Source organism: Coregonus clupeaformis, chromosome 19, assembly GCF_020615455.1.
Source record: "Coregonus clupeaformis isolate EN_2021a chromosome 19, ASM2061545v1, whole genome shotgun sequence".
Lineage (NCBI taxonomy): Eukaryota > Metazoa > Chordata > Actinopteri > Salmoniformes > Salmonidae > Coregonus > Coregonus clupeaformis.
Window position 1 is genome coordinate 55099219 of NC_059210.1, and position 24930 is coordinate 55124148.

General features: G+C 45.4%; 1 protein-coding gene across 2 annotated transcripts in view; it reads left to right on the plus strand.

Moving 5' to 3' along the window:
• Positions 1-354: 354 nt before the first annotated feature.
• Positions 355-24930, plus strand: part of LOC121532287 (protein arginine N-methyltransferase 8-B) — a 56324-nt gene continuing 31748 nt past the window's right edge. The window contains exons 1-5 of one of the 2 annotated variants that reach the window (XM_041838141.2): positions 1092-1112; positions 7658-7744; positions 10995-11228; positions 14565-14720; positions 22666-22729. In XM_041838141.2, the coding sequence (XP_041694075.1) occupies positions 7742-7744; positions 10995-11228; positions 14565-14720; positions 22666-22729 (457 nt within the window). In that variant the 5' untranslated portion in view covers positions 1092-1112; positions 7658-7741. Of the gene's footprint in view, positions 1113-7657; positions 7745-10994; positions 11229-14564; positions 14721-22665; positions 22730-24930 lie in introns of both variants that reach the window. The other variant, XM_041838140.2, reaches the window with a different exon arrangement.

Sequence of the window (24930 nt, forward strand, 5' to 3'; positions counted from 1 at the left end):
ATTTATTTATTTATTTTATAATTTTAAAAAATATATATTTAATTTAAAAATATATATATATTCGAATTTTTCAGGGGGTGCTCTTCCCGCGGCTATGGAGTAGGATAACCTCACTGACTAGACACCTATTCCTATATCCTCTCACTGAAGGGATCTCATTAATCTCAAATGAAAGGCTGAACTGAAAAGGTGGGAAACCAAAGCAGCGAGCAGAATGGACTGATTTCACACGCGCACGATGAGGTGGTGGTGCCATGTCTTTGAAGCATCAAGACTTGCTTCCTGCTTTATCATCGCATTCAAACTGAGAGTGAAGTTGAACTTTCTATAATAAACTGCTTTGCAATTCGACAAAGTGGCAATTAGATCAAGCAAAGCGTGAGCCCTTCTACGTTTTGGAGCTGACTGCGCTGAAATGGGTTCATTAGAGGACTAGTTACTGCGTTATTAATAGGCTTAGTTAAATAGGCAATGCTTGCAATAGTTTCGTAGAAAATGAGCTGACATGAACATCTGTGAGGCCTGATCAAGCATGTGAAAAGCCAAAGCTGTGAAGAAACAGCATGTTGCCTGCTTTTCTCCAAGACATCACAGCAATAGGGACGTTGGATTCTATTTTTAGCAACCAATTTGCCGACTATAAATTAACAACCTGTTCATAAATGTGATGGGAACATTTCTGCTAGTGTGCGTCGAACCTGCTCTGGAGTAGTGTACACCGCTGGAGAATATGGAATGCCTTTTCCTTTTCCTCATTGGTTGCAAAGTGATGAGTGGTTGCCATATGCTCTCCTAGAAAGCAACCTGGGAGATAGGTAACTTTTGCACTCTGGATTCCAGAACACCTTTATCTGCTAATACGGGTCGCTATTCTTGTGGGACTTTATGTACTCTTTTCGTCTTTGAAATTTAATTTAAGAGCAATTTTGTAAAATGTCAAGATGAGGAAAATTTTGGACAAACAGAACTCCGACCAAATCCTTTAAAAAATATATAATTTCATCCTATTTTTTATCTGTATCGAAACAATCTCCGTGGCTCATATGGGAATGAAACACTCCTCCCGCTGTATGTTCCTCAGGAGAAAAATGGCGGAGTCCGAGAGCACTGAGGTAGGTGTGCAAGCTACGATAAATGAATGTAGGCTACACTAAATATGTGAGTGATGAATAGGCTAGTGCAATGTGCTATTCGTGTCAGGTTTGATTCTCATTTTGAGCATGGAAAACCCATCCAGAGTAGGCTGGTACCTCTGCGATATATTTTGTCGTACCCATCGGGGCCACTCTTGTGCACCAAATGCCCTTCTGTGACAATGGCACGCTCCACTCATGCCATATAATTTTAATCGAAGCATAAAAGAGTGACTTAAAACGGTTGTCTGAGCATAAATTGAGTTCCGTGAACTTAATTGAGTCGTGTGACACCATGTTTAATGGTAGCCTAGCTATCCTAATGATAGCCTACTCGTGTGTCTGCCACCAACAATTTTTTTGTCTGTTGTTCCTAATCCCGAGAAATGTTGCACTCAGTCACAGGTAAAACAGGTAAAGATTCAGAACAATGTGATTTAGGGCGCGAAGATTTGAGCTTCCTCCTTGGTCCTGCAGCTGCATTACTGGACAATGCGCCGAAATGTCGACTAAAAACGAATGTTATAACCAACATATATTTTTAGTTTGTTCGATTGTTAGGTTATTGTTGGGCTAATTCGAGTGTTTTCATAGATGTTAGCAGGAATCTCAGATGACTGGCCAAAATCTCGTTCAGATGAGTGAGGTCCCTTAGTTTTATCAGTAATGTGTGTTTATCGCCAGTAGCTAGCTGAGTGTGTTTGGAAAATGCATATCTCGATATCAAATGTTGGCTAGGATATTGGTAAGTCCATTACTCTTCTGTTGTATGCATATAAGAAGGTCTTCTATAAATTATTATTTCAGACTAGGATAATACAGGGGAAAAAACATTGTCAAACCCCTGTCACAGTTCCCTCAGCCAGAACCCAGAAGCAGACCAGGACAAGGAGAGTTGAACGAAGGGGAGGGTTTATTTAGATACAACCAAAGGTGCAGAATAATCCAGGGACAGAGCGGGCGGCGTGGATGAGTAGTTGGGGGTGCAGCACAAGGTCCAGTGATGGCTCGGCAGCCGCCGACCATCAGGCAGAGGTGGGGTGAAGGTTCCGGACGTGTGACTGCAGGTGGAACAAAAACGGAGGTAAGGACACAAAAACTCAACAAAGTACAAAACAACAAAACTCACGCAAGAAACTCTAAACTGATACACAGAACACCTACTGTTCATGGCTAACGATCCGGCAGGAACTGGATGTTTGGCCAGAGCCTAAAAAGGGTGATGATGAGGCCAGGTGTGCAGATTGCTGACGGGATGCAGGTGCGGAAAACCAGAGAGCTCCCGGAGCGTTCCCGAACCCTCGGGAAACAGGAGACTACGAACCCAAAACACTGGTCACCAGACAGGACCCGACTCAGACTGCCGGGATCGTTACAGTACCCCCTCCGACGAACGCCACCGGGCGGACCTCCCGGAGCGCCAGGATGGAGGCGGTAGAAATCCCTGATGAGGTCAGCATCTAGGACCTGTCGCCGCGGAATCCAACTCCTCTCCTCAGGACCATACCCCTCCCAGTCCACGAGATACTGGAAACCCCGGCCCCGCCGTCTGGAATCCATGATGCGACGCACCGTGTAGGCAGGACCACCTCCGATCATCCGAGGAGGAGGAGGAGGAGGCGGAGGAGGCAACAGAGGACTGAGGAAGACAGGCTTGAGGCAGGAGACATGAAAGGTGGGATGGACTCTGAGCGTCCTCGGTAGTTTGAGTCGAACTGCCACCGGATTGATCACCTTCTCCACCACAAACGGACCAATGAACCTCGGTAACAACTTCCTAGACTCAGTCCGTAACGGAAGATCCCGTGTGGCCAACCAAACCCTATCTCCGATGGTATAGGTGGGAGCGGGGATCCGGCGACGATTCGCCTGGAGCTGATACCGATCCGAACCTCTAAGGAGTGCCTTTCTGGCCCGATGCCAGGTCCGGTGGCAACGACGAATATGAGCCTGAACAGAAGGCACTGATAGCTCCCTCTCCTGAGAAGGGAACAGGGGAGGTTGGTAGCCATACAGGCACTGGAAGGGAGACATCCCAGTGGCAGATGTAGGGAGAGTATTGTGGGCATACTCAACCCAAGGCAACTGAGAGGCCCAGGAGGTGGGGTTGGAAGAGACCAGACAGCGTAGCGTGGATTCCATCTTCTGGTTGGCTCTCTCCGCCTGACCATTGGATTGGGGGTGAAAACCAGATGTGAGACTGACTGTAGCTCCAATGGCCAAACAGAAGGACTTCCAGACAGCAGAGGTAAACTGAGGACCACGGTCGGAAACGATATCACTGGGCAAACCGTGGACCCTGAAAACCTCCCTAACCAGGATCTCGGACGTCTCCGAGGCAGAGGGAAGCTTGGCAATAGGCACAAAGTGGGCGAACTTGCTGAATCTGTCCACGATAGTCAGAACGACCGTGTTCCCCTCAGAAGCGGGCAACCCGTGACGAAGTCCAGGGCCAGATGCGACCATGGACGCCGGGGAATAGGAAGGGGGTGAAGTAGTCCAGAGCTGGGCCGATTGGTACTCTTATTCTGCGCACACACTGGACAGGCAGCAACAAAACCCCGAGTATCCTCGGCCATGGCAGGCCACCAAAAACGTCTGCGAAGAAACGCCATTGTCCGAGCCACGCCAGGGTGACAAGCCATCTTGCTGGCGTGGGACCATTTGAGGACAGCAGGACGAACCGACTCAGGCACAAACAACCGACCGGGTGGACCGTTACCGGGACCGGGCTGAGTCCGAAGGGCCGCCAGCACCTCCTCCTCAATCTTCCACATCACTGCTCCCACGACGCAGTTCCGGGGGAGAATAGTCTCGGTCTTGGACCCACTCTCCTCCGTCTTGGAGAACATCCGGGACAAGGCGTCCGCCTTGCCGTTCTTCGATCCAGGTCGGAACGTCAGGGCAAACTTGAATCGTCCGAAAAACAACGCCCACCTGGCCTGACGGGAGTTGAGACGTTTAGCCGATTGCACGTAAGCAAGATTCTTGTGGTCAGTCCAGACAATAAACGGTTGCTCCGCCCCTCCAACCAGTGGCGCCACTCCTCCAAGGCAAGTTTCACCGCGAGAAGCTCCCGGTTACCCACATCGTAATTCCTCTCTGCAGGCGAAAGGCGACGAGAGTAGTAGGCGCAGGGATGGAGTTTACTGTCCGTGGAGCATCGCTGCGACAGGATGGCGCCAACTCCCACATCAGACGCGTCCACTTCAACGACGAACTGACGGGCCGTGTCCGGTTGAGAGAGAATCGGTGCGTTGGTGAATCGCCTCTTCAAATCCAGAAACGCTCGATCCGCCTCCGGATTCCACTTGAAGGTCCTGATACTGGAAGTCAAGGCAGTTAATGGAGCGGCCACACGGCTGTAATCCCGGATGAATCTGCGGTAGAAATTCGCAAACCCCAAAAATCTCTGGAGTTGCAATCTCGTACCGGGCTGGGCCCATTCCAGAACCGCTCTAACCTTCTCCTGATCCATCCTAATCTCACCCCTGGAGATGATGTACCCGAGAAAGGATGTAGTGTGGGCGTGAAACTCGCACTTCTCGGCCTTCACGAACAGGCGATTCTCCAACAATCGCTGCAGAACCTGCCGGACATGCTGGACGTGGTCGGAAGGTTCCTTCGAGAAGATCAGAATGTCATCCAGGTAAACAAACACGAAGAGACCGATCATATCTCTCAGGACGTCGTTCACCATACTCTGGAATACCGCTGGAGCATTGGTCAGTCCAAACGGCATCACCTGATACTCGAAGTGACCCATCGGTGTGTTGAAACCCGTCAACCACTCGTCCCCCTCTCTGATCCGGACCAGGTGATACGCATTGCGTAGGTCTAGCTTGGTGAACACCGTAGCACCCTGTAAGGAGTCGAAGGCAGAACTCATCAAGGGCAGGGGATACTTGTTCTTGACCGTGATGTCATTCAACCCCCGATAATCAATACACGGTCGAAGAGAGCCATCCTTCTTTCCCACAAAGAAGAATCCTGCCCCCAGGGGTGATGACGAGGGACGAACGAGACCAGCAGCTAGGGACTCCTTGATGTAGGTCTCCAACTCGTTACCTTGCCCGTCACCCAATCGAACGTGGGATTGTGTTCCTTCAGCCAGGGGTATCCAAGGACCAGAGGAACATGGGAAGACGGCAGAATGAAAAATGAAATCATCTCAGAATGATTCCCCGACAACCGCATCTTAACCGGTTCAGTCCTCATCGTGATACGTGCCAGACTACTGCCGTTCAGAGTGGTCGCTTCAATGGCTTCCGGCAATTGCTCCTTGGAAAGCCCCAGCTGTTCCACCAACTCGGCATCAAGAAAGCTTCCATCGGCACCTGAATCGATAAAAGCGTTAAGCGCTAAGCTCTGATTCCCGTTAACAAGGGTAGCCGGGAAGCGGGGTCTGACAGAGGTACTGAGAGGTTGAAACTGGCTCGCTAAAAGTCCTCCCAACTTTAGCGAGCCGGGCAGTTTGACGACCGCCGGGAACAAGTGGAGATGTAATGTCCCGAGCGACCACAGTAGAGGCAGCAGTTGGTCTTACGTCTATGTTGACGCTCCTCCTTGGTTAACCCGTGCCGCCCCACTTGCATGGGTTCAGAATCGGGAGAGAGGTCCTCTCCACTAATCCTTAGTGGTGGAGAATGATCGACGTGTTCTGGTCCACCACCCGACCCGACTGGGAACTGAGAAGCTGATCGATTGGACGGAACCCATTGCTTCTCCCTCCTTCGCTCTCGGACTCGATTATCCACCCGAATAGACAAGGCTACCAAGCTGTCCAGGTCACTAGGCTCGGATAGGAGATCAACTCATCCTTGAGCTGCTCCGACAGGCCCTGGTAAAAGGCCGCTTGCAAAGACTCCTCGTTCCATCCACTCTCCACAGCCAACGTCTTGAACTCGATCACGAAGTCGGCCACGCTGCGAGTTCCTTGGTGAAGAGAAAACAGACGCCTAGCTGCGTCCCTCCCTCGGACGGAATGGTCGAAGAGCTTCCTCATCTCGGCCGTGAACCCCTGGTATGAAGCCATGCAGGGATCCTGTCGTTCCCAAACGGCTGAAGCCCACTCCAGCGCTCGACCACGCAGCAACTCAATCAAAAAGGCTATCCTAGCCTTGTCAGTGGCATAAGAGTAGGGCTGTAGATCGAACACTAATCCACACTGCATAAGGAAGGAACGGCATCTTCCCAGCTCCCCCTCATATTTATCCGGCGTCGGAACCTTGGGCTCACGGAGGGACACAACTTCAGAAGCGGCAGGCGAGATGGGTGAAACCGGTAGTGGGTCCTCCACCGGACACTGGCGTTGGTTCTGGACCTCCGTCAGGCCGGTAGAAAGGTTCCGAACTGACAACGCGATCTCCTGTAGTACCATGCTATGATGGCCCAACGTCTTCTCCTGCTGGGTAATGGCATGGCGAACAGAGTCCAGGTCCGCTGGGTTCATATTTGGCCGGATCGTTCTGTCACAGTTCCCTCAGCCAGAACCCAGAAGCAGACCAGGACAAGGAGAGTTGAACGAAGGGGAGGGTTTATTTAGATACAACCAAAGGTGCAGAATAATCCAGGGACAGAGCGGGCGGCGTGGATGAGTAGTTGGGGGTGCAGCACAAGGTCCAGTGATGGCTCGGCAGCCGCCGACCATCAGGCAGAGGTGGGGTGAAGGTTCCGGACGTGTGACTGCAGGTGGAACAAAAACGGAGGTAAGGACACAAAAACTCAACAAAGTACAAAACAACAAAACTCACGCAAGAAACTCTAAACTGATACACAGAACACCTACTGTTCATGGCTAACGATCCGGCAGGAACTGGATGTTTGGCCAGAGCCTAAAAAGGGTGATGATGAGGCCAGGTGTGCAGATTGCTGACGGGATGCAGGTGCGGAAAACCAGAGAGCTCCCCGGAGCGTTCCCGAACCCTCGGGAAACAGGAGACTACGAACCCAAAACACTGGTCACCAGACAGGACCCGACTCAGACTGCCGGGATCGTTACAACCCCTCAGTCCTGTCGATTCTTATTAGTAAGGTAGAGTGTAGTAAGCAGACCAACACCACTATCTGAGGGCAGTGGAGCCCACCTCTGCAGTAATGGAATGAGCCTAGTTGGATGTGAAGTGTTTGAGTGCTGTGGTGGCAGAAGCCCGGATCCACAGTGGTTTTCTTCACTTCTGAAAGTCATACAGACTCCCCTGCAGAGTAACCAGGGCCGGATTACAGAATGGGAACGCAGGGCACCCCCTGGAGGTCGGGGCCCCCAGATAGCATGTGATAGCAAAATGTGTACAATTGCAGTAAATGGGCTTTAAAACTGCAACATTTTCTCTCAGCCTCATGGCAAAATGTAAACAGTAGCATTTGATGAGCTATAAAACAGCACATTTTCTCTCTGACCAATGGCAAAAAGTGTAGAATTGCAGGAAATTAGCTTTAAAACTGCAACATTTTCACTTAGCCTCATGACTTAATGTGTACAATAGCATTATAAAACTGCACTTTTTTTCCACAAAATGTGTTAGAGGTTGGTGCCCCGGGCCCCCAAATGCGGTAGACCAGCCCTGAGAGCAATGATGCCTTCATGCACAAATTGCTCTTAGTGAACCATGGTCAGTATAAGTCATTCATTTTTATGTACAGAATTCTGATTTATTTATCTACTGTGGTTGTTGTCCAGACATCAAGGACTGACGAGGACGTGACAGTTAGTGAGACATCACAATCAATCAGGTCACTCGAGGATTAAGGGGATGTGGTTTACACTAGCCAAAATAATGCTCCTCCCAAATAACAAGACACCATGTTAAAGTCCTTGTGTCTTGAAACCTTAAAAAACATCAGATTGCACATGTTCCCCTTTTCACATAAAGATGACCCATCATTCCACTCTGAGTGTCCATGCTTAGTGGAATTACCTTTTTTCTCTGTCATTCTATGCACCCTGGAACATTCTTCTTAGAGTTGCTGTGCTCAATATCAGATGCCGAACAGATTAAGGGAAGCATCTCAGCATTTATTTCATTAGTGTCTCCAATTAACTTTCATTCAGAGAGTCTGAGGTCCATTGCAGAACAATACAACTCACTGAACTTTAGAAGATAAAAAATAGTGGAGTTTTATTCTATTCTTGTGGAAGTTCCAGAGTAAAATATTCCCTGCTGTTTTGGGATGTGCTGTCGTATTTCACATGAAGTGAATTGCACTCATTGTGTGTCATTTCCCGATGGAACATCAGTAAATAGATAATGCCAGTGGACCTCAGCTTGGTAATTCACTGGCATCGGCTAGAGGCTGCTGTTTTCTTTAGATGTGCTTGACATGACAATTGTAGCATTTTCTGCTTGAGAGTAAACATTTGAGGAATATAAAATTATGTGGTGAAAAAGAGATTACTGTGGTACCCATATACAGTGAGGGAAAACAGTATTTGATCCCCTGCTGATTTTGTACGTTTGCCCACTGACAAAGAAATGATCAGTCTATCATTTTAATGGTAGGTTTATCTGAACAGTGAGAGACAGAATAACAACAACAACAATCCAGAAAAACGCATGTCAAAAATGTTATAAATTGATTTGCATTTTAATGAGGGAAATAAGTATTTGACCCCTCTGCAAAACATTACTTAGTACTTGGTGGCAAAACCCTTGTTGGCAATCACAGAGGTCAGACATTTCTTGTAGTTGGCCACCTGGTTTGCACACATCTCAGGAGGAATTTTGTGATCTCCTCTTTGCAGATCTTCTACAAGTCATTAAGGTTTCGAGGCTGACGTTTGGCAACTCGAACCTTCAGCTCCCTCCACAGATTTTCTATGGGATTAAGGTCTGGAGACTGGCTAGGCCACTCCAGGACCTTAATGTGCTTCTTCTTGAGCCACTCTTTTGTTGCCTTGGCCGTGTGTTTTGGGTCATTGTCATGCTGGAATACCCATCCACAAGCCATTTTCAATGCCCTGGCTGAGGGAAGGAGGTTCTCACCCAAGATTTGACGGTACATGGCCCCGTCCATTGTCCCTTTGATGCGGTGAAGTTGTCCTGTCCCCTTAGCAGAAAAACACCCCCAAAGCATAATGTTTCCACCTCCATGTTTGACGGTGGGGATGGTGTTCTTGGGGTCATAGTCAGCATTCCTCCTCCTCCAAACACGGCGAGTTGAGTTGATGCCAAAGAGCTCCATTTTGGTCTCATCTGACCACAACACTTTCACCCAGTTCTCCTCTGAATCATTCAGATGTTCATTGGCAAACTTCAGACGGGCATGTATATGTGCTTTCTTGAGCAGGGGGACCTTGCGGGCGCTGCAGGATTTCAGTCCTTCACGGCGTAGTGTGTTACCAATTGTTTTCTTGGTGACTATGGTCCCAGCTGCCTTGAGATCGTCTACAAGATCCTCCCGTGTAGTTGTGGGCTGATTCCGCACCGTTCTCATGATCATTGCAACTGCACGAGGTGAGATCTTGCATGGAGCCCCAGGCCAAGGGAGATTGACAGGTCTTTTGTGTTTTTTCCATTTGCGAATAATCGCACCAACTGTTGTCACCTTCTCACCAAGCTGCTTGGCGATGGTCTTGTAGCCCATTCCAGCCTTGTGAAGGTCTACAATATTGTCCCTGACATCCTTGGAGAGCTCTTTGGTCTTGGCCATGGTAGAGAGTTTGGAATCTGATTGATTGATTGCTTCTGTGGACAGGTGTCTTTTATACAGGTAACAAGCTGAGATTAGGAGCACTCCCTTTAAGAGTGTGCTCCTAATCTCAGCTCGTTACCTGTATAAAAGACACCTGGGAGCCAGAAATCTTTCTGATTGAGAGGGGGTCAACTACTTATTTTCCTCATTAAAATGCAAATCAATTTATAACATTTTTGACATGCGTTTTTCTGGATTTTTTTGTTGTTATTCTGTCTCTCACTGTTCAACTAAAACTACCATTAAAATTATAGACTGATCATTTCTTCGTCAGTGGGCAAACGTACAAAATCAGCAGGGGATCAAATACTTTTTTCCCTCACTGTATATGCCTGCTCAGTCCCCTGTTGCCAGACCATCCCCATTACGAGATAAAACAAGGAAAAAGACAAAGCTGCACAGTCAGATTGGCTGCTGAAAGCACAAGACAGAGGAGAAGCACTGACTATCTTTAACAAGACCAGATCAATATAACTGACAGCCGTGAGAGTGAAGTCTAAATCTTAAGATGTATGTGCACCTTAGAACAAATGGATTGAGTTGAATGCTCACATTAGATTTTCCCCCCTCTGTCCTCTGATAATATGTCTGGAAGGGATCATTATGGATCATATTTCTCCTGCTGAACTATGGGCTGATCAGACAGGCTTTTCTCTGTGCTCTCCCAGCAGGCATTGCAGGTGACTATCAGAGTTTTACAGGCACACCTTCTGTGTAGAATGATGTATCTTCTGCTTTCCTCAGACAGACATTTACTTTTTAGTAATTTAGCAGAAGCTCTTACCCAGAGCGATTGAGAGTAGTGAGTGCATACATTTTCATACTTTTTTGTACAGACCTGTCAATACTGTTATCGTTGTCTCTAGGCAAATAGGCTCTGTGAACTCACCTCTGGGGCACCATGGGAAAGCTAATGGCAGCTGAGAGAACAGATGAGAGATGAAAATAGCAAAGAATAAAAATGTCTACAAGCTCTAAGCTTCCCGCAGATTGTGAGGTGATTGCAAACAGTGTAGTGCTTTCACAGAATCAATTCCTTGGGTTTTTGAGTTTTATCATAATACAGTATGCCCTTCACCCACTGTTTCTCTATGGAAGACCTGACTTTTAGAAATCTGCCCCCGCTCCATGAAGTCTGTATCGTGTATTAACATTCTCTCCAACCCTAAGCAACAGCAGCAGCCGCAGCCAATCCGCATCATCCAGTCTCAGCGCGAGCAGCCCACATCGCTGCCCAAGCCTGTGCCCTCCATCCACCATGTCCCGCATCCGCCCCATACGCCCCATGCTGCCTCCCTGCCCAGCTGCCCTGGCCGGGGAAAGATGGCCAAGTTTCTCAACCCTGAGGAGATGACCTCCAGGGACTACTACTTTGACTCATACGCCCACTTTGGCATCCATGAGGTAGGGCTGCCCTGGGGCTGTATGTATCAAGCATCTCAAAGTAGTAGTGCTGATCTAGGATCAGCATAAGATTAGACGGGGGGGGGGTTGCTTGATCTTAGATTAGCCTTCCTACTCTTTATTATTATTATTATGCCTACTTTGAGATACTATGTAAATACAGGCCCAGTTCTTACCTACTGTATCCTTACATGACTCTATGTAAAGTTAGTGCCACAATAGACTGGCCCACTTTAGAACACTTCACAGTACTGCATCTCCTCCCCAGAGATGTACTGTGTTTCAGGGGAGGAAGATGTCAGAAGGGTACAGAGCATCTTTCAAGTTAGACCTGTGAGATGGGGTTTGTTCTGTGACATTTTTGGAATGTGTACTACCGTTTAAAAGTTTGGGGTCACTTAGAAATGTCCTTGTTTTTGAAAGAAAAGCACTTTTTTGTCTATTAAAAGATCATCAAATTGATCAGAAATACAGTGTAGACATTGTTAATGTTGTAAATGGCTATTGTAGCTGGAAATGGCAGATTTTTAATGGAATATCTACAGTGAGGGAAAAAAGTATTTGATCCCCTGCAGATTTTGTACGTTTGCCCACTGACAAAGACATGATCAGTCTATAATTTTAATGGTAGGTTTATTTGAACAGTGAGAGACAGAATAACAACAAAAAAATCCAGAAAGACGCATGTCAAAAATGTTATAAATTGATTTGCATTTTAATGAGAGAAATAAGTATTTGACCCCTCTGCAAAACATGACTTAGTACTTGGTGGCAAAACCCTTGTTGGCAATCACAGAGGTCAGACGTTTCTTGTAGTTGGCCACCAGGTTTGCACACATCTCAGGAGGGATTTTGTCCCACTCCTCTTTGCAGATCTTCTCCAAGTCATTAAGGTTTCGAGGCTGACGTTTGGCAACTCGAACCTTCAGCTCCCTCCACAGATTTTCTATGGGATTAAGGTCTGGAGACTGGCTAGGCCACTCCAGGACCTTAATGTGCTTCTTCTCGAGCCACTCCTTTGTTGCCTTGGCCGTGTGTTTTGGGTCATTGTCATGCTGGAATACCCATCCACGACCCATTTTCAATGCCCTGGCTGAGGGAAGGAGGTTCTCACCCAAGATTTGACGGTACATGGCCCCGTCCATCGTCCCTTTGATGCGGTGAAGTTGTCCTATCCCCTTAGCAGAAAAACAACCCCAAAGCATAATGTTTCCACCTCCATGTTTGACGGTGGGGATGGTGTTCTTGGGGTCATAGGCAGCATTCCTCCTCCTCCAAACACGGCGAGTTGAGTTGATGCCAAAGAGCTCCCTTTTGGTCTCATCTGACCACAACACTTTCACCCAGTTCTCCTCTGAATCATTCAGATGTTCATTGGCAAACTTCAGACGGGCATGTATATGTGCTTTCTTGAGCAGGGAGACATTGCGGGCGCTGCAGGATTTCAGTCCTTCACGGCGTAGTGTGTTACCAATTGTTTTCTTGGTGACTATGGTCCCAGCTGCCTTGAGATCATTGACAAGATCCTCCCGTGTAGTTCTGGGCTGATTCCTCACCGTTCTCATGATCATTGCAACTCCACAAGGTGAGATCTTGCATGGAGCCCCAGGCCGAGGGAGATTGACAGGTCTTTTGTGTTTCTTCCATTTGCGAATAATTGCACCAACTGTTGTCACCTTCTCACCAAGCTGCTTGGCGATGGTCTTGTAGCCCATTCCAGCCTTGTGTAGGTCTACAATACTGTCCCTGACATCCTTGGAGAGCTCTTTGGTCTTGGCCATGGTGGAGAATTTGGAATCTGATTGATTGATTGCTTCTGTGGACAGGTGTCTTTTATACAGGTAACAAACTGATTAGGAGCACTCCCTTTAAGAGTGTGCTCCTAATCTCAGCTCGTTACCTGTATAAAAGAAACCTGGGAGCCAGAAATCTTTCTGATTGAGAGGGGGTCAACTACTTATTTCCCTCATTAAAATGCAAATCAATTTATAACATTTTTGACATGCGTTTTTCTGGATTACTTTGTTGTTATTCTATCTCTCACTGTTTAAATAAACCTACCATTAAAATTATAGACTGATCATTTCTTTGTCAGTGGGCAAACGTACAAAATCAGCAATGGATCAAATACTTTTTCCCCCTCACTGTACATAGGCGTACAGAGGCCCATTATCAGCAACCATCAGTCCTGTGTTCTAATGGCACGTTGTGTTTGCTAATCCAAGTTTATAATTTTAAAAGGCTAATTGATCATTAGAAAACACTTTTGCAATTATGTTAGCACAGCTGAAAACGGTTGTGCTGATTTAAAGAAGCAATACAACTGGCCTTCTTGAGACTATTTGAGTATCTGGAGCATCAGCAATTGTGGGTTCGATTACAGGCTCAAAATGGCCAGAAACAAATAACTTTCTTCTGAAACTCATCAGTCTATTCTTGTTCTGAGAAATGAAGGCTATTCCATGCGAGAAATTGCCAAGAAACTGAAGATCTCGTACAACGCTGTGTACTACTCCCTTCACAGAACAGCGCAAACTGGCCAGTCTGAGATATTGCTTTTTCTTTGCAACTCTGCCTAGAAGGTCAGCATCCCGGAGTCGTCTCTTCACTGTTGACATTGAGACTGGTGTTTTGCGGGTACTATTTAATGAAGCTGCCAGTTGAGGACCTGTGAGGCGTCTGTTTCTGATCAATTTAATGTTGTTTTAATGGACAAAAAAATTGCTTTTCTTTCGAAAACAAGGACATTTCTAAGTAACCCCAAACTTTTGAACGGTAGTGTAAGTCAGATGGGTTTTTATAATTTCTGCTCTGTGAATATTCCTGACAGACAGTGTGAGAGAATGGCTGAAATTACTTAAGAGGGATATGCAGTAATGCAATGTTTTTCAATGTGGACCAGTGTGTCTGAAATGGAAGGGTAGGATTACAGTGACTGCAGATTAATATCTACATAGCCTGTGCCATTATGATTTTTATCCATACTACACTAAATCTATTTTCACATTGTGACCTACTTGTTGTGTGTATGTACTGACATGTATGTGTAACTGATAGAGACACACACACACTACATGTCAATGTTTTTAAATGTATGTAAATTGTAATGTCTTGTCTGTAATGTTTTTTTCGTTATATGTCGGACCCCAGTAAGACTAGCTGTCGCCATTGGAGTCGGCTAATGGGGATCCTAATAAATAAAACAAATCTAATTGTCATGGAAATTAATACAGCTTTGATAAAAATAGAAAAAAGCACCTTGTTATTCACCTTATACACAGTTGAAAGAGGTTTGGATATCTCCCACCCTGACACCAATCATTTTTCACTGAGCAGGAGATGCTGAAGGACGAAGTGAGGACGCTGACCTACAGGAACTCCATGTACCACAACAAGCACGCCTTTAAGGACAAGATCGTCCTTGACGTGGGCAGTGGGACTGGTATCCTGTCCATGTTTGCAGCCAAGGCGGGAGCCAAGCATGTGTACGGGGTAAGAAAAGCTTTCTCCCTTTTATTTATTTATTTCACCTTTATTTAACCAGGTAAGCCAGTTGAGAGCAAGTTCTCATTTACAACTGCGACCTGGCCAAGATAAAGCAAAGCAGTGCGATTAAAAACAACAACAACTCAGAGTTACACATGGGATAAACAAAACATACAGTCACTCCATGCTCCCTGTCTGATCTCAAACTAGTATTATCAGGTAGAACCATCGTGACGGACAGCATCAGGAAATGCTGTGAAACCTAGCCTGACAATCTGCTCGCTCTCCCCAGACTGTCTTTCTGTGTGTGTGTGTGAGTACACCAGGGCCAAAAATAGTGTCATTGGATTGCTACAGGGCTTTGTGTCAGTCTGTGTAACTTTGTGTGTGTGTGAGAATCTGGTCAACTGTTCTGTCAATTCCGAGGCTGTGCAACACTAACTTCTTACTGCCTGCAAGTTGCAACTATATCTTTCCATCCGTCATTCTATTTTCCTTTTATATTGGTTTTGATTTCCCACCTATAGTCTACTGCAACCTATATGCAGTTTCCCACCTATAGTCTACTGCAACCTATATCCAGTTTCCCATCTTTGGTTTTATTATGCTCTCACTGTGAGCTCTGGGGCCATGCGGTTATCAGATCCATCACTTAGACTCCACCGGAGAGACAAACCCCAGAGAACAGATCTGGGCTCGAGGCCAACTCTGAACTCTCCCATATAGAACATCACCCTGTCAGAGAGATGTAGTCACACACAGAGAAAAGGAAAATCCTAATATTATTACAAAATACAGATCAAAGACCTTTCATACAGAACATCAAACCTGACATCCCAGTATCAAAATGGAGGATCATTCCTAAGCAGTGGTAGACTCTTGGACTCTCTAAATCAAATGATTGGAGTAAAATCCTGTATCACTATTGCTGAACTGACAGTCATCATAAGCCACAGCCTATGAGTTTTACACCCAACTACAGCAGTGATGACATCCATGCTGCTCTAAGTCCTTCACACTGAATAGTTTAACAGTCCTTATGCAGATGTTTGCCTGCCTTTAAGCCAACCTGGTGGAAATTATTCCTAAGAGGTACACTACCGGTCATACGTTTTAGAACACCTACTCATTCAAGGGTTTTTCTTTATTTTTACTATTTTCTACATTGTAGAATAATTGTGAAGACATCAAAACTATGAAATAACACATGGAATCATGTAGGAACCACAAAAGTGTTAAACAAATCAAAATATATTTTATATTTGAGATTCTTCAAATAGCCACCCTTTGCCTTGATGACAGCTTCGCACATTCTTGGCATTCTCTCAACCAGCTTCATGAGATAGTCACCTGGAATGCATTTCAATTTACAGGTGTGCCTTAAGTTAATTTGTGGAATTTATTTCCTTCTTAATGCGTTCGAGCTAATCAGTTGTGTTGTGACAAGGTAGGTGGGACATACAGAAGATAGCCCTATTTGCTAAAATACCAAGTCCATATTATGGTAAGAACAGCTCAAATAAGCAAAGAGAAATGACAGTCCATCATTACTTTAGGACATGAAGGTCAGTCAATCTGGTAAATTTCAATAACTTTTGAAAGTTTCTTCAAGTGTAGTTGCAAAACCCATTTAAGCACTATGATGAAATTGGCTCTCATAAGGACCGCCACAGGAATGGAAGAACCAGAGTTACCTCTGCTGCAGAGGATAAGTTAGAGTTACCAGCCTCAGAAATTGCAGCCCAAATAAATGCTTCAACGAGTTCAAGTAACAGAAACATCTCAACATCAACTGTCCAGAGGAGACTGTGTGACTCAGGCCTTCATGGTCGAATTGCTGCGAAGAAACCCCTAATAAAGGACACCAATAAGAAGAAGAGACTTGCTTGGGCCAAGAAACACGAGCAATGGACATTAGACTGGTGGAAATGTGTATTTTGGTCTGGAGTCCAAATTGGAGATTGTTGGTTCCAACCGCCGTGTCTTTGTGAGACACTGTGTGGGTGAACGGATGATCTCCGCATGTGTATTTTCCACCGTAAAGCATGGGGGAGAAGGTGTTATGGTGTGGGGGTGCTTTGCTGGTGACACTGTCTGTGATTTATTTAGAATTCAAGGCACACTTAACTAGTATGGCTACCACAGCATTCTGCAGCGATACGCCATCCCATCTGGTTTGGGTTTAGTGGGACAATCATTTGTTTTTCAACAGGACAATGACCCAAGTTTCTCTTTGCTTATTTGAGCTGTTCTTGCCATAATATGGACTTGGTCTTTTAGCAAATAGGGCTATCTTCTGTATACCACCCCTACCTTGTCACAACACAACTGATTGGCTCAAACGCATTAAGAAGGAAAGAAATTCCACAGATTAACTTTTAACAAGGCACACCTGTTCATTGAAATGCATTCCAGGTGACTACCTCATGAAGCTGGTTGAGAGAATGCCAAGAGTGTGCAAAGCTGTCATCAAGGCAAAGGGTGGCTACTTTGAAGAATCTCAAATATAAAATATATTTTGATTTAACAAACACCTTTTTTGGTTACTACATGATTCCATATGTGTTATTTCATAGTTTGATGTCTTCACTATTATTCTATAATGTAGAAAATAGTGAAAATAAAGAAAAACCCTGGAATTAGTAGGTGTGTCCAAACTTTTGACTGGTACTGTAGATCTCTGTGGTTGAGAGTGCCCACTCAGGCATGGCACTGAAGGTAGATATATGTCCCCGTCTTGGGCAAGTGGAGAAATCAGTGCCAATTAGTGTAGCCTGATAAACAGCGCACATGCGCGCACACACACACACACACACATACACTACACATTATCAATGGCATACTCTCCTCCACATGCCTTTAAACAGCAGGTAAGGCCTCGGAGAACAGATGTGGTGGCAGGCTGGCAGCTGACAGATGACCGTGGGAACTGCCACTGCCACTAATGGGCTGTAGAGGGCCAGGCGTTTCCCAGGTGGCAGCCCCAGAACAGCGAGGCACGGAGCGGGCAGGCCACAGGCCACCTGGCTTTACGAAGGGCCCAAGCATTAGCCAGCTTTGCCCTGTTGCCCTGTCCTCTCTGTTTTCTAGAGACCATTACAGAGAGACTCCTGATTAAGAACAGATGGCTGGTGTAGAGCATGAATCCCCTCGTACACCTCAGACATACACACCCATAGTAGGCTGTGGAGCGTACATGGGGGGAAAATCGATACCTGCAGAATCCTGACACTTTTAAAGTTAAATATTGATCAGTATGACTGTGTCCCGGGGCCTGCTTTATTCATGTGAAGGCTTTCAATGGAAGTCTCCACAGTTGATGGATGAGTGCTTTCATTGTATGAAAACATGTATAAGGAGCTGTTGGGCTCTCCTGGTGGGGTTCCAGACTATGGGCCTCGGGCCCCCTACAGTGTGGCCATTGTGAAAGCCAGACAGGGAGGCAGAGTACCACTGACAGGGGGAGAGATGCTTTTTTATACAGGCAGAGAGCAAGCTGTGAAAATGTTACATTTTACTGAGACGCCTAACTTGCTGTGTGTGTGTGTGTGTGTGAAAGGGAGAGAGAGAGAGAACAGAGAGATAGAGAAGGCAAGTGGGCGAGAGGTTCTTCAGGACCTTCTTCCATTGGGATGACTGCGGGCAGGTGACTTGTGAGTAACCTTTACTCTGCACATTACCTGAAGAAAACAGCTCTGACAGCTGAGCACAGGAAAGGACAGACTGTTCTATTATTTGTTTCTACAACTCTACTGAATTCAAATCAAATTGTATTTGTCATGCTTCGTAAACAACAGGTGTAGACTACCAGTGAAATGCTTACTTACGGGTCCTTTTCCAACAATGCAGTTAAAGATACAAAATTAAATAGAAATAGTGACATGAGGAATAAATACGCAGTGAATAACGAATAATAATAAAGAGTAAAAATAACATGGCTATATACAGGAAGTACCAAAACTGTCTGTGCAGTGGTACGAGGTAATTGAGGTAGCGATGTATAATAGACAAAACTATAAACGCAACATGCAACAATTTCAACGATTTTACTGAGTTACGGTTCATATAAGGAAATTAATTTAGCCCTAATCTATGGATTTCACATGACTGGGAATACAGATATGCATCTGTTGGTCACAGATACAGTGCATTCGGAAAGTATTCAGACCCCTTGACTTTTTCCACATTTTATTACGTTACAGCCTTATTCTAAAATGGATTAAATCATTTTTCCCCCTCATCAATCTACACACAATACCCCATAATGACAAAGCAAAAACAAGTTTTAAGAAATGTAAATACAAAAAATGTTTTTCTCCAATTTCATGCTTTCGCCACAACATTATTTGGGTACGAGTTAACAGTATTAACTTTTATAAGTGAGATTTTCACTGGACAGTTACTTTAATGAATCATTCCTGCAGGTAAGATCAAGAAGTGGACAGAATTAATATTTAAAAAATGGAAATATCATATTTACATAAGTATTCAGACCCTTTACTCAGTACTTTGTTGAAGCACCTTTGGCAGCGATTACAGCCTCGAGTCTTCTTGGGTATGACACTACATGCTTGGCACACCTGTATTTGGGGAGTTTCTCCCATTCTTCTCTGCAGATCCTCTCAAGCTCTGTCAGGTTGAATGGGGAGCGTCGCTGCACAGCTATTTTCAGGTCTCTCCAGAGATGTTCGATCGGGTTCAAGTATGGGCTCTGGCTGGGACACTCAAGGACATTCAGAGACTCCTGCATTGTCTTGGCTGTGTGCTTAAGGTCGTTGTCCTGTTGGAAGGTGAACCTTCGCCCCAGTCTGAGGTCCTGAGCGCTCTGGAGCAGGTTTCATCAAGGATCTCTCTGTACTTTGCTCCGTTCATCTTTCCCCCGATCTTGACTAGTCTCCCAGTCCCTGCCGCTGAAAAACATCCCCACAGCGTGATGCTGCCACCACCATGCTTCACCGTAGGGATGGTCTCAGGTTTCCTCCAGATGTGATGCTTGGCATTCAGGCCAAAGAGTTCAATCTTGGTTTCATCAGACCAGAGAATCTTGTTGGGTACCTTCAACGCTGCAGAATGTTTTTGGTACCCTTACCTGTCTTGGAGCTCTATGGTCAATTTCTTCGACCTCGTGGCTTCGTTTTTGCTCTGATATTACACTGTCAACTGTGGGACCTTATATAGACAGGTGTGTGCATTTCCAAATAATGTCCAATCAATTGAATTTACCACAGGTGGACTCTAATCAAGTTGTCGAAACATCTCAAGGATAATCAATGGAAACAGGATGGACCTGAGCTCAATTTCGAGTCTCAAAACAAAGGGTCTGAATACTTATGTAAATAAGGTATTTCTGTTTTTATTTTGAATAAATTAGTAAAACATTATAACCTGTTTTCGCTTTGACATTATGGGTGTGTAGATTGAGTTTTTTTTATTTTTTATATACATTTGTAACAATTTCGAAAAACTTGTTTTCACTTTGTCATTATGGGTTATTGTGTGTAGATTGATGGGAAAACATTTATTTAATCAATTTTAGAATAAGGCTGTAATGTAACAAAATGTGGAAAAAGTCAAGGGGTCTGAATACTTTCCGAATGCACTGTACCATTAAAAAATAAAAGGTAGAGGTGTGGATCAGAAAACCAGTCAGTATCTGGACCATTTGCCTCATGCAGCGCGACACATCTCCTTCGCATAGAGTTGATCAGGCTGTTGATTGTGGAATGTTGTCCCACTCCTCTTCAATGGCTGTGCGAAGTTGCTGGATACTGGTGGGAAATGGAACACGCTGTCGTACACATCGATCCAGAGCATCCCAAACATGATCAATGGGTGACCTGTCTGATGAGTATGCAGGCCATGGAAGAACTGAGACATTTTCAGCTTCCAGAAATTGTGACATGGGGCCGTGCGTTATCATGCTGAAACATGAGGTGATGGCGGCAGATGAATGGCACGACAATGTGCCTCAGGATCTCGTCACGGTATCTCTGTACATTCAAATTGCCATCGATAATATACAATTGTGTTCGTTTTCCGTAGCTTATGCTTGCCCATACCATAACCCCACCACCACCATGGGGCACTCTGTTCACAACATTGACATCAGCAAACCGCTCGCCAACATGCCAACAGGCGGGTTATGGTAATGAAATGAACAATCAATTCTCTGGCAACAGCTCTGGTGGTTATTCCTGTAGTCACCATGCCAATTGCACGCTCCCTCAAAACTTGAGACATCTGTGACATTGTGTTGTGTGACAAAACTGCACATTTTAGAGTGGCCTTTTATTGTCCTCAGCACAAGGTGCACCTGTGTAATGATCATGCTGTTTAATCAGCTTCTTGATATGCCACACCTGTCAGGTGGATGGATTATCTTGGCAAAGGAGAAATGCTCACTAACAGGGATGTAAACAAATTTGTGCACAAAATGTGAGAGAAATAAGCTTTTTGTGCTTATGGAACATTTCTGGGATCTTTTATTTCAGTTCATGAAACATGGGACCAACACTTTACATGTTGTTCAGTGTACATATAGGTAGGGGTAAAGTGACTAGGCAACAGGATAAATAATAGACAGTGGCAGCAACGTGTGTGAGTGTCTGCGGTTTCAGTATGCATGTGTGCGCATGTTATGTGTGTGTGTGGGGGTGTCAGTGTAAGTCTGTGTGAGTGTGTGGGTAGAGTCCAGTGTGTGTGCATAGAGTCAGTGCAAGAGAGTTGGTGCAAAAAAGGGTCAATGCAGGTAGTCTTGGTAGCCATTTGATTAGTTATTTAGCAATCTTGTTTAGCAGTCTTATGGCTTGCGGGTAGAAGCTGTTCAGGGTCCTGTTGGTTCCAGACTTGATGCACTGGTACTGCTTTCCATGCGGTAGCAGAGAGCACAGTCTATGGCTTGGGTGGCTGGAGTCTTTGACATTTCTGGAGTCTTCGACATTTTTGGGGGACCTTCTTCTGACACCGCTGGTATAGAGGTCCTGGATGGCAGGGAGCTCGGATCCAGTGATGTACAGTTGTCCAGATGGCGCTGCAGTGGATAGCAGCAGTCTTACAGGCTCCTGACCAATTCTGCTATTGTGTGTTTTTTTATGCTGATCGTAACTTTTCTTTGTACATAATGTGTCCGCCATAATTTCCTATGACCGAAAACAGCTTCTGGACATCAGAACAGCGATCACTAACCTCGATTTGGACGAAAATGTCTACTTCAATGGGTCGGCAGCTATTGGTGTTCTGCTTAGTCCGGACCATGCCCTAATCTCTGGGACTCGAAAGCGGCAGCAAAAAAGAGGCAGGCGAGGCAGCATCCTGACGAGACTACATCGACAAGCAAATAGACCGCCATTGCCCTCTGTTCTATTGGCGAACGTGCAATCACTGGAGAACCAACTGGATGAGCTCCGTTTGTGACTATACTATCAACGGGACCTGAAAACCTGTAATTTCCTATGTTTCTCAGTCGTGGCGGAACGATTACATAGATATACATCTCGCTGTTTTTGCTATCTGTCGTCAAGACCGGACTGCAGACTGCGGTAAGACGAAGGGAGGAGGGATGTCTCTTTGTTAACAACAGCTGGTGTGCGATCTATAATGTTAAGGAAGTCTCACGTTTTTGCTCGCCTTAGTTAGAATACCTTGTGATAAGCTGCAGACCATACTTTTTACCAAGAGAGTTTTCATCAATATTTTTCGTAGCTGTCTATTTACCACCACAAACTGATGCGTCAAGTCCTGGACTTCCATTGCTATCTACTGTCTCAGACCTCATCTGGTTGGACGGAGTTAGAGAGTGGCATATTCCACCATTGTCATCCACACATCATCCACATCTGATGCACAGTAGTGTCATTCTTAAGGCTTTTTCAGTTGAAGCATTAATTTTCCTTGGTGATCAGTGGTGTCCGTGTCAATGTTTTAAGTGATTTTTGTTTTGCTTTTTCCCCAGATTGAATGTTCCAGTATATCGGAATACTCTGAGAAAATCATCAAGTCTAACCACCTGGACAGTGGTAAGAGCTGAAGGTCTTTCTTATTCACTATGCCTATTCACTTTTTTCCTCTGAGATGCAGTACAACAAAGATGTGTGGTAGAGTGTGGCCGTGACTGTCATTGTCTAAAAGGGGAGGATTCACCAAGACCGTGGGAAGTTGTCCATCTGTGTGTGATAGGAAATATGGCTAATTTAAAACAATGCGAAAGTAACCTATATTCTCACTTCTCTGTAGAAAACAAGTGAGTTTACCGCTTGGGGACCAACTTCACAATTTGTATTGTCATATTTTATAGGGGAATAACCACACATTCATGCAAAATGTTTACTCAGCTAACAGCGTTGCGATTTAAGCCCTAACAAAATAATAGCAGCATAGACAAAAAGTAGCATCAGCAAAATCAATCTTTCCAAAGCCCTGCCTAATAAATATGGATGGGGTAATTGTGTGGACCAGCTCATTTTTAGGAGGTTTTAGGAAGCCTTTGGCAAGCCAAGGACAGAGTGCAAACTGGGACCAAGCCTGGGAGGGGGCTAAGGGTTCATTTTCATGCTGACAAAGACCTCTGTTCTCTGAGAAACTGTAGTCAATAACTCCAGGTAGGAGAACAAAAGTGATTGTCGCCAACTCATCTCTGCTGGAGTGAAATTCCGCTAGTTTTCTTTAGCCTCCAGGTGAGCTGATTTACATGAGGAACACTATGGACTGGCTGCATGGCTCTGCATGGGGTTAGCCGCCACTTGGACACCATACAGTGCATTCGGAAAGTATTCAGACCCCTTGTTTTTTCCACATTTTGTTACGTTACAGCCTTATTATAAAATGGATGAAATAACAAAAAATCCTCATCAATCTACACACAATACCACATAATGATGAAGCGAAAACAGGTTTGTAGAACATTTTGCAAAAAAAAAAAAAAAAAACGTATTTACATAAGTATTCAGACCCTTTGCTATGAGACTCGAAATTGAGCTCAGGTGCATTCTGTTTCCATTGATCATCCTTGATGTTTCTACAACTTGATTGGAGTCCACCTGTGGTAAATTCAATTGATTGGACTTGATTTGGAAAGGCACATACCTGTCTATATAAGGTCCCACAGTTGACAGTGCATGTCAGAGCAGAAACCAAGCCACGAGGTCGAAGGAATTGTCCGTAGAGCTCCGAGACAAGATTGTGTTGCGGCACAGATCTGGGGAAGGGTACCAAATATCCCCAAGAACACAGTGGCCTCCATCATTCTTAAATGGAAGAAGTTTGACACCACCAAGACTCTTCCTAGAGCTGGCCGCCTGGCCAAACTGAGCAATCGGGGGAGAAGGGCCTTGGTCATGGAGGTGACCAAGAACCCGATGACAGCGCTCCAGAGTTCCTCTGTGGAGATGGGAGAACCTTCCAGAAGGACATCCATCTCTGCAACACTCCACCAATCAGGCCTTTATGGTAGAGTGGCTAGACGGAAGCCACTCCTTAGTAAAAGGCCCATGACAGCCCGCTTCGAATTTGCCAAAAGGCACCTAAAGGACTCTCAGACCACGAGAAACAAGATTCTCTGGTCTGATGAAACCAACATTAAACCCTTTGGCCTGAATGCCAAGTGTCACGTCTGGAGGAAACCTGGCACCATCCCTACAGTGAAGCATGGTGGTGGCAGCGTCATGCCGTGGGGATGCTTTACAGCGGCAGGGACTGAGACTAGTCAAGTTCGAGGGAAAGATGAACGGCGCAAAGTACAGGAAGATTCTTGATGAAAACATGCTCCAGAGCGCTCAGGACCTCAGACTGGGGCGAAGGTTCACCTTCCAACAGGACAACGACCCTAAGCACACAGTGAAGACAATGCAGGAGTGGCTTCGGGACAAGTCTTTGAATGTCCTTGAGTGGCCCAGCCAGAGCCCGGACTTGAACCCGATCGAACATTTCTGGAGAGACCTGAAAATAGCTGTGCAGCGACGCTCCCCATTCAACCTGACAGAGCTTGAGAGGATCTGCAGAGAAGAATGGGAGAAACTCCCAAAATACAGGTGTGCCAAGCTTGTAGTGTCATACCCTTTAAGACTCAAGGCTGTAATTGCTGCCAAAGGTGCATCAACAAAGTATTGAGTAAAGGGTCTGAATACTTATGTAAATGTCATATTTCAGTTTTTTTTATTTCATACATTTGCAAAAATATCTAAAAACCCGTTTTTGCTTTGTCATTATGGGGTATTGTGTG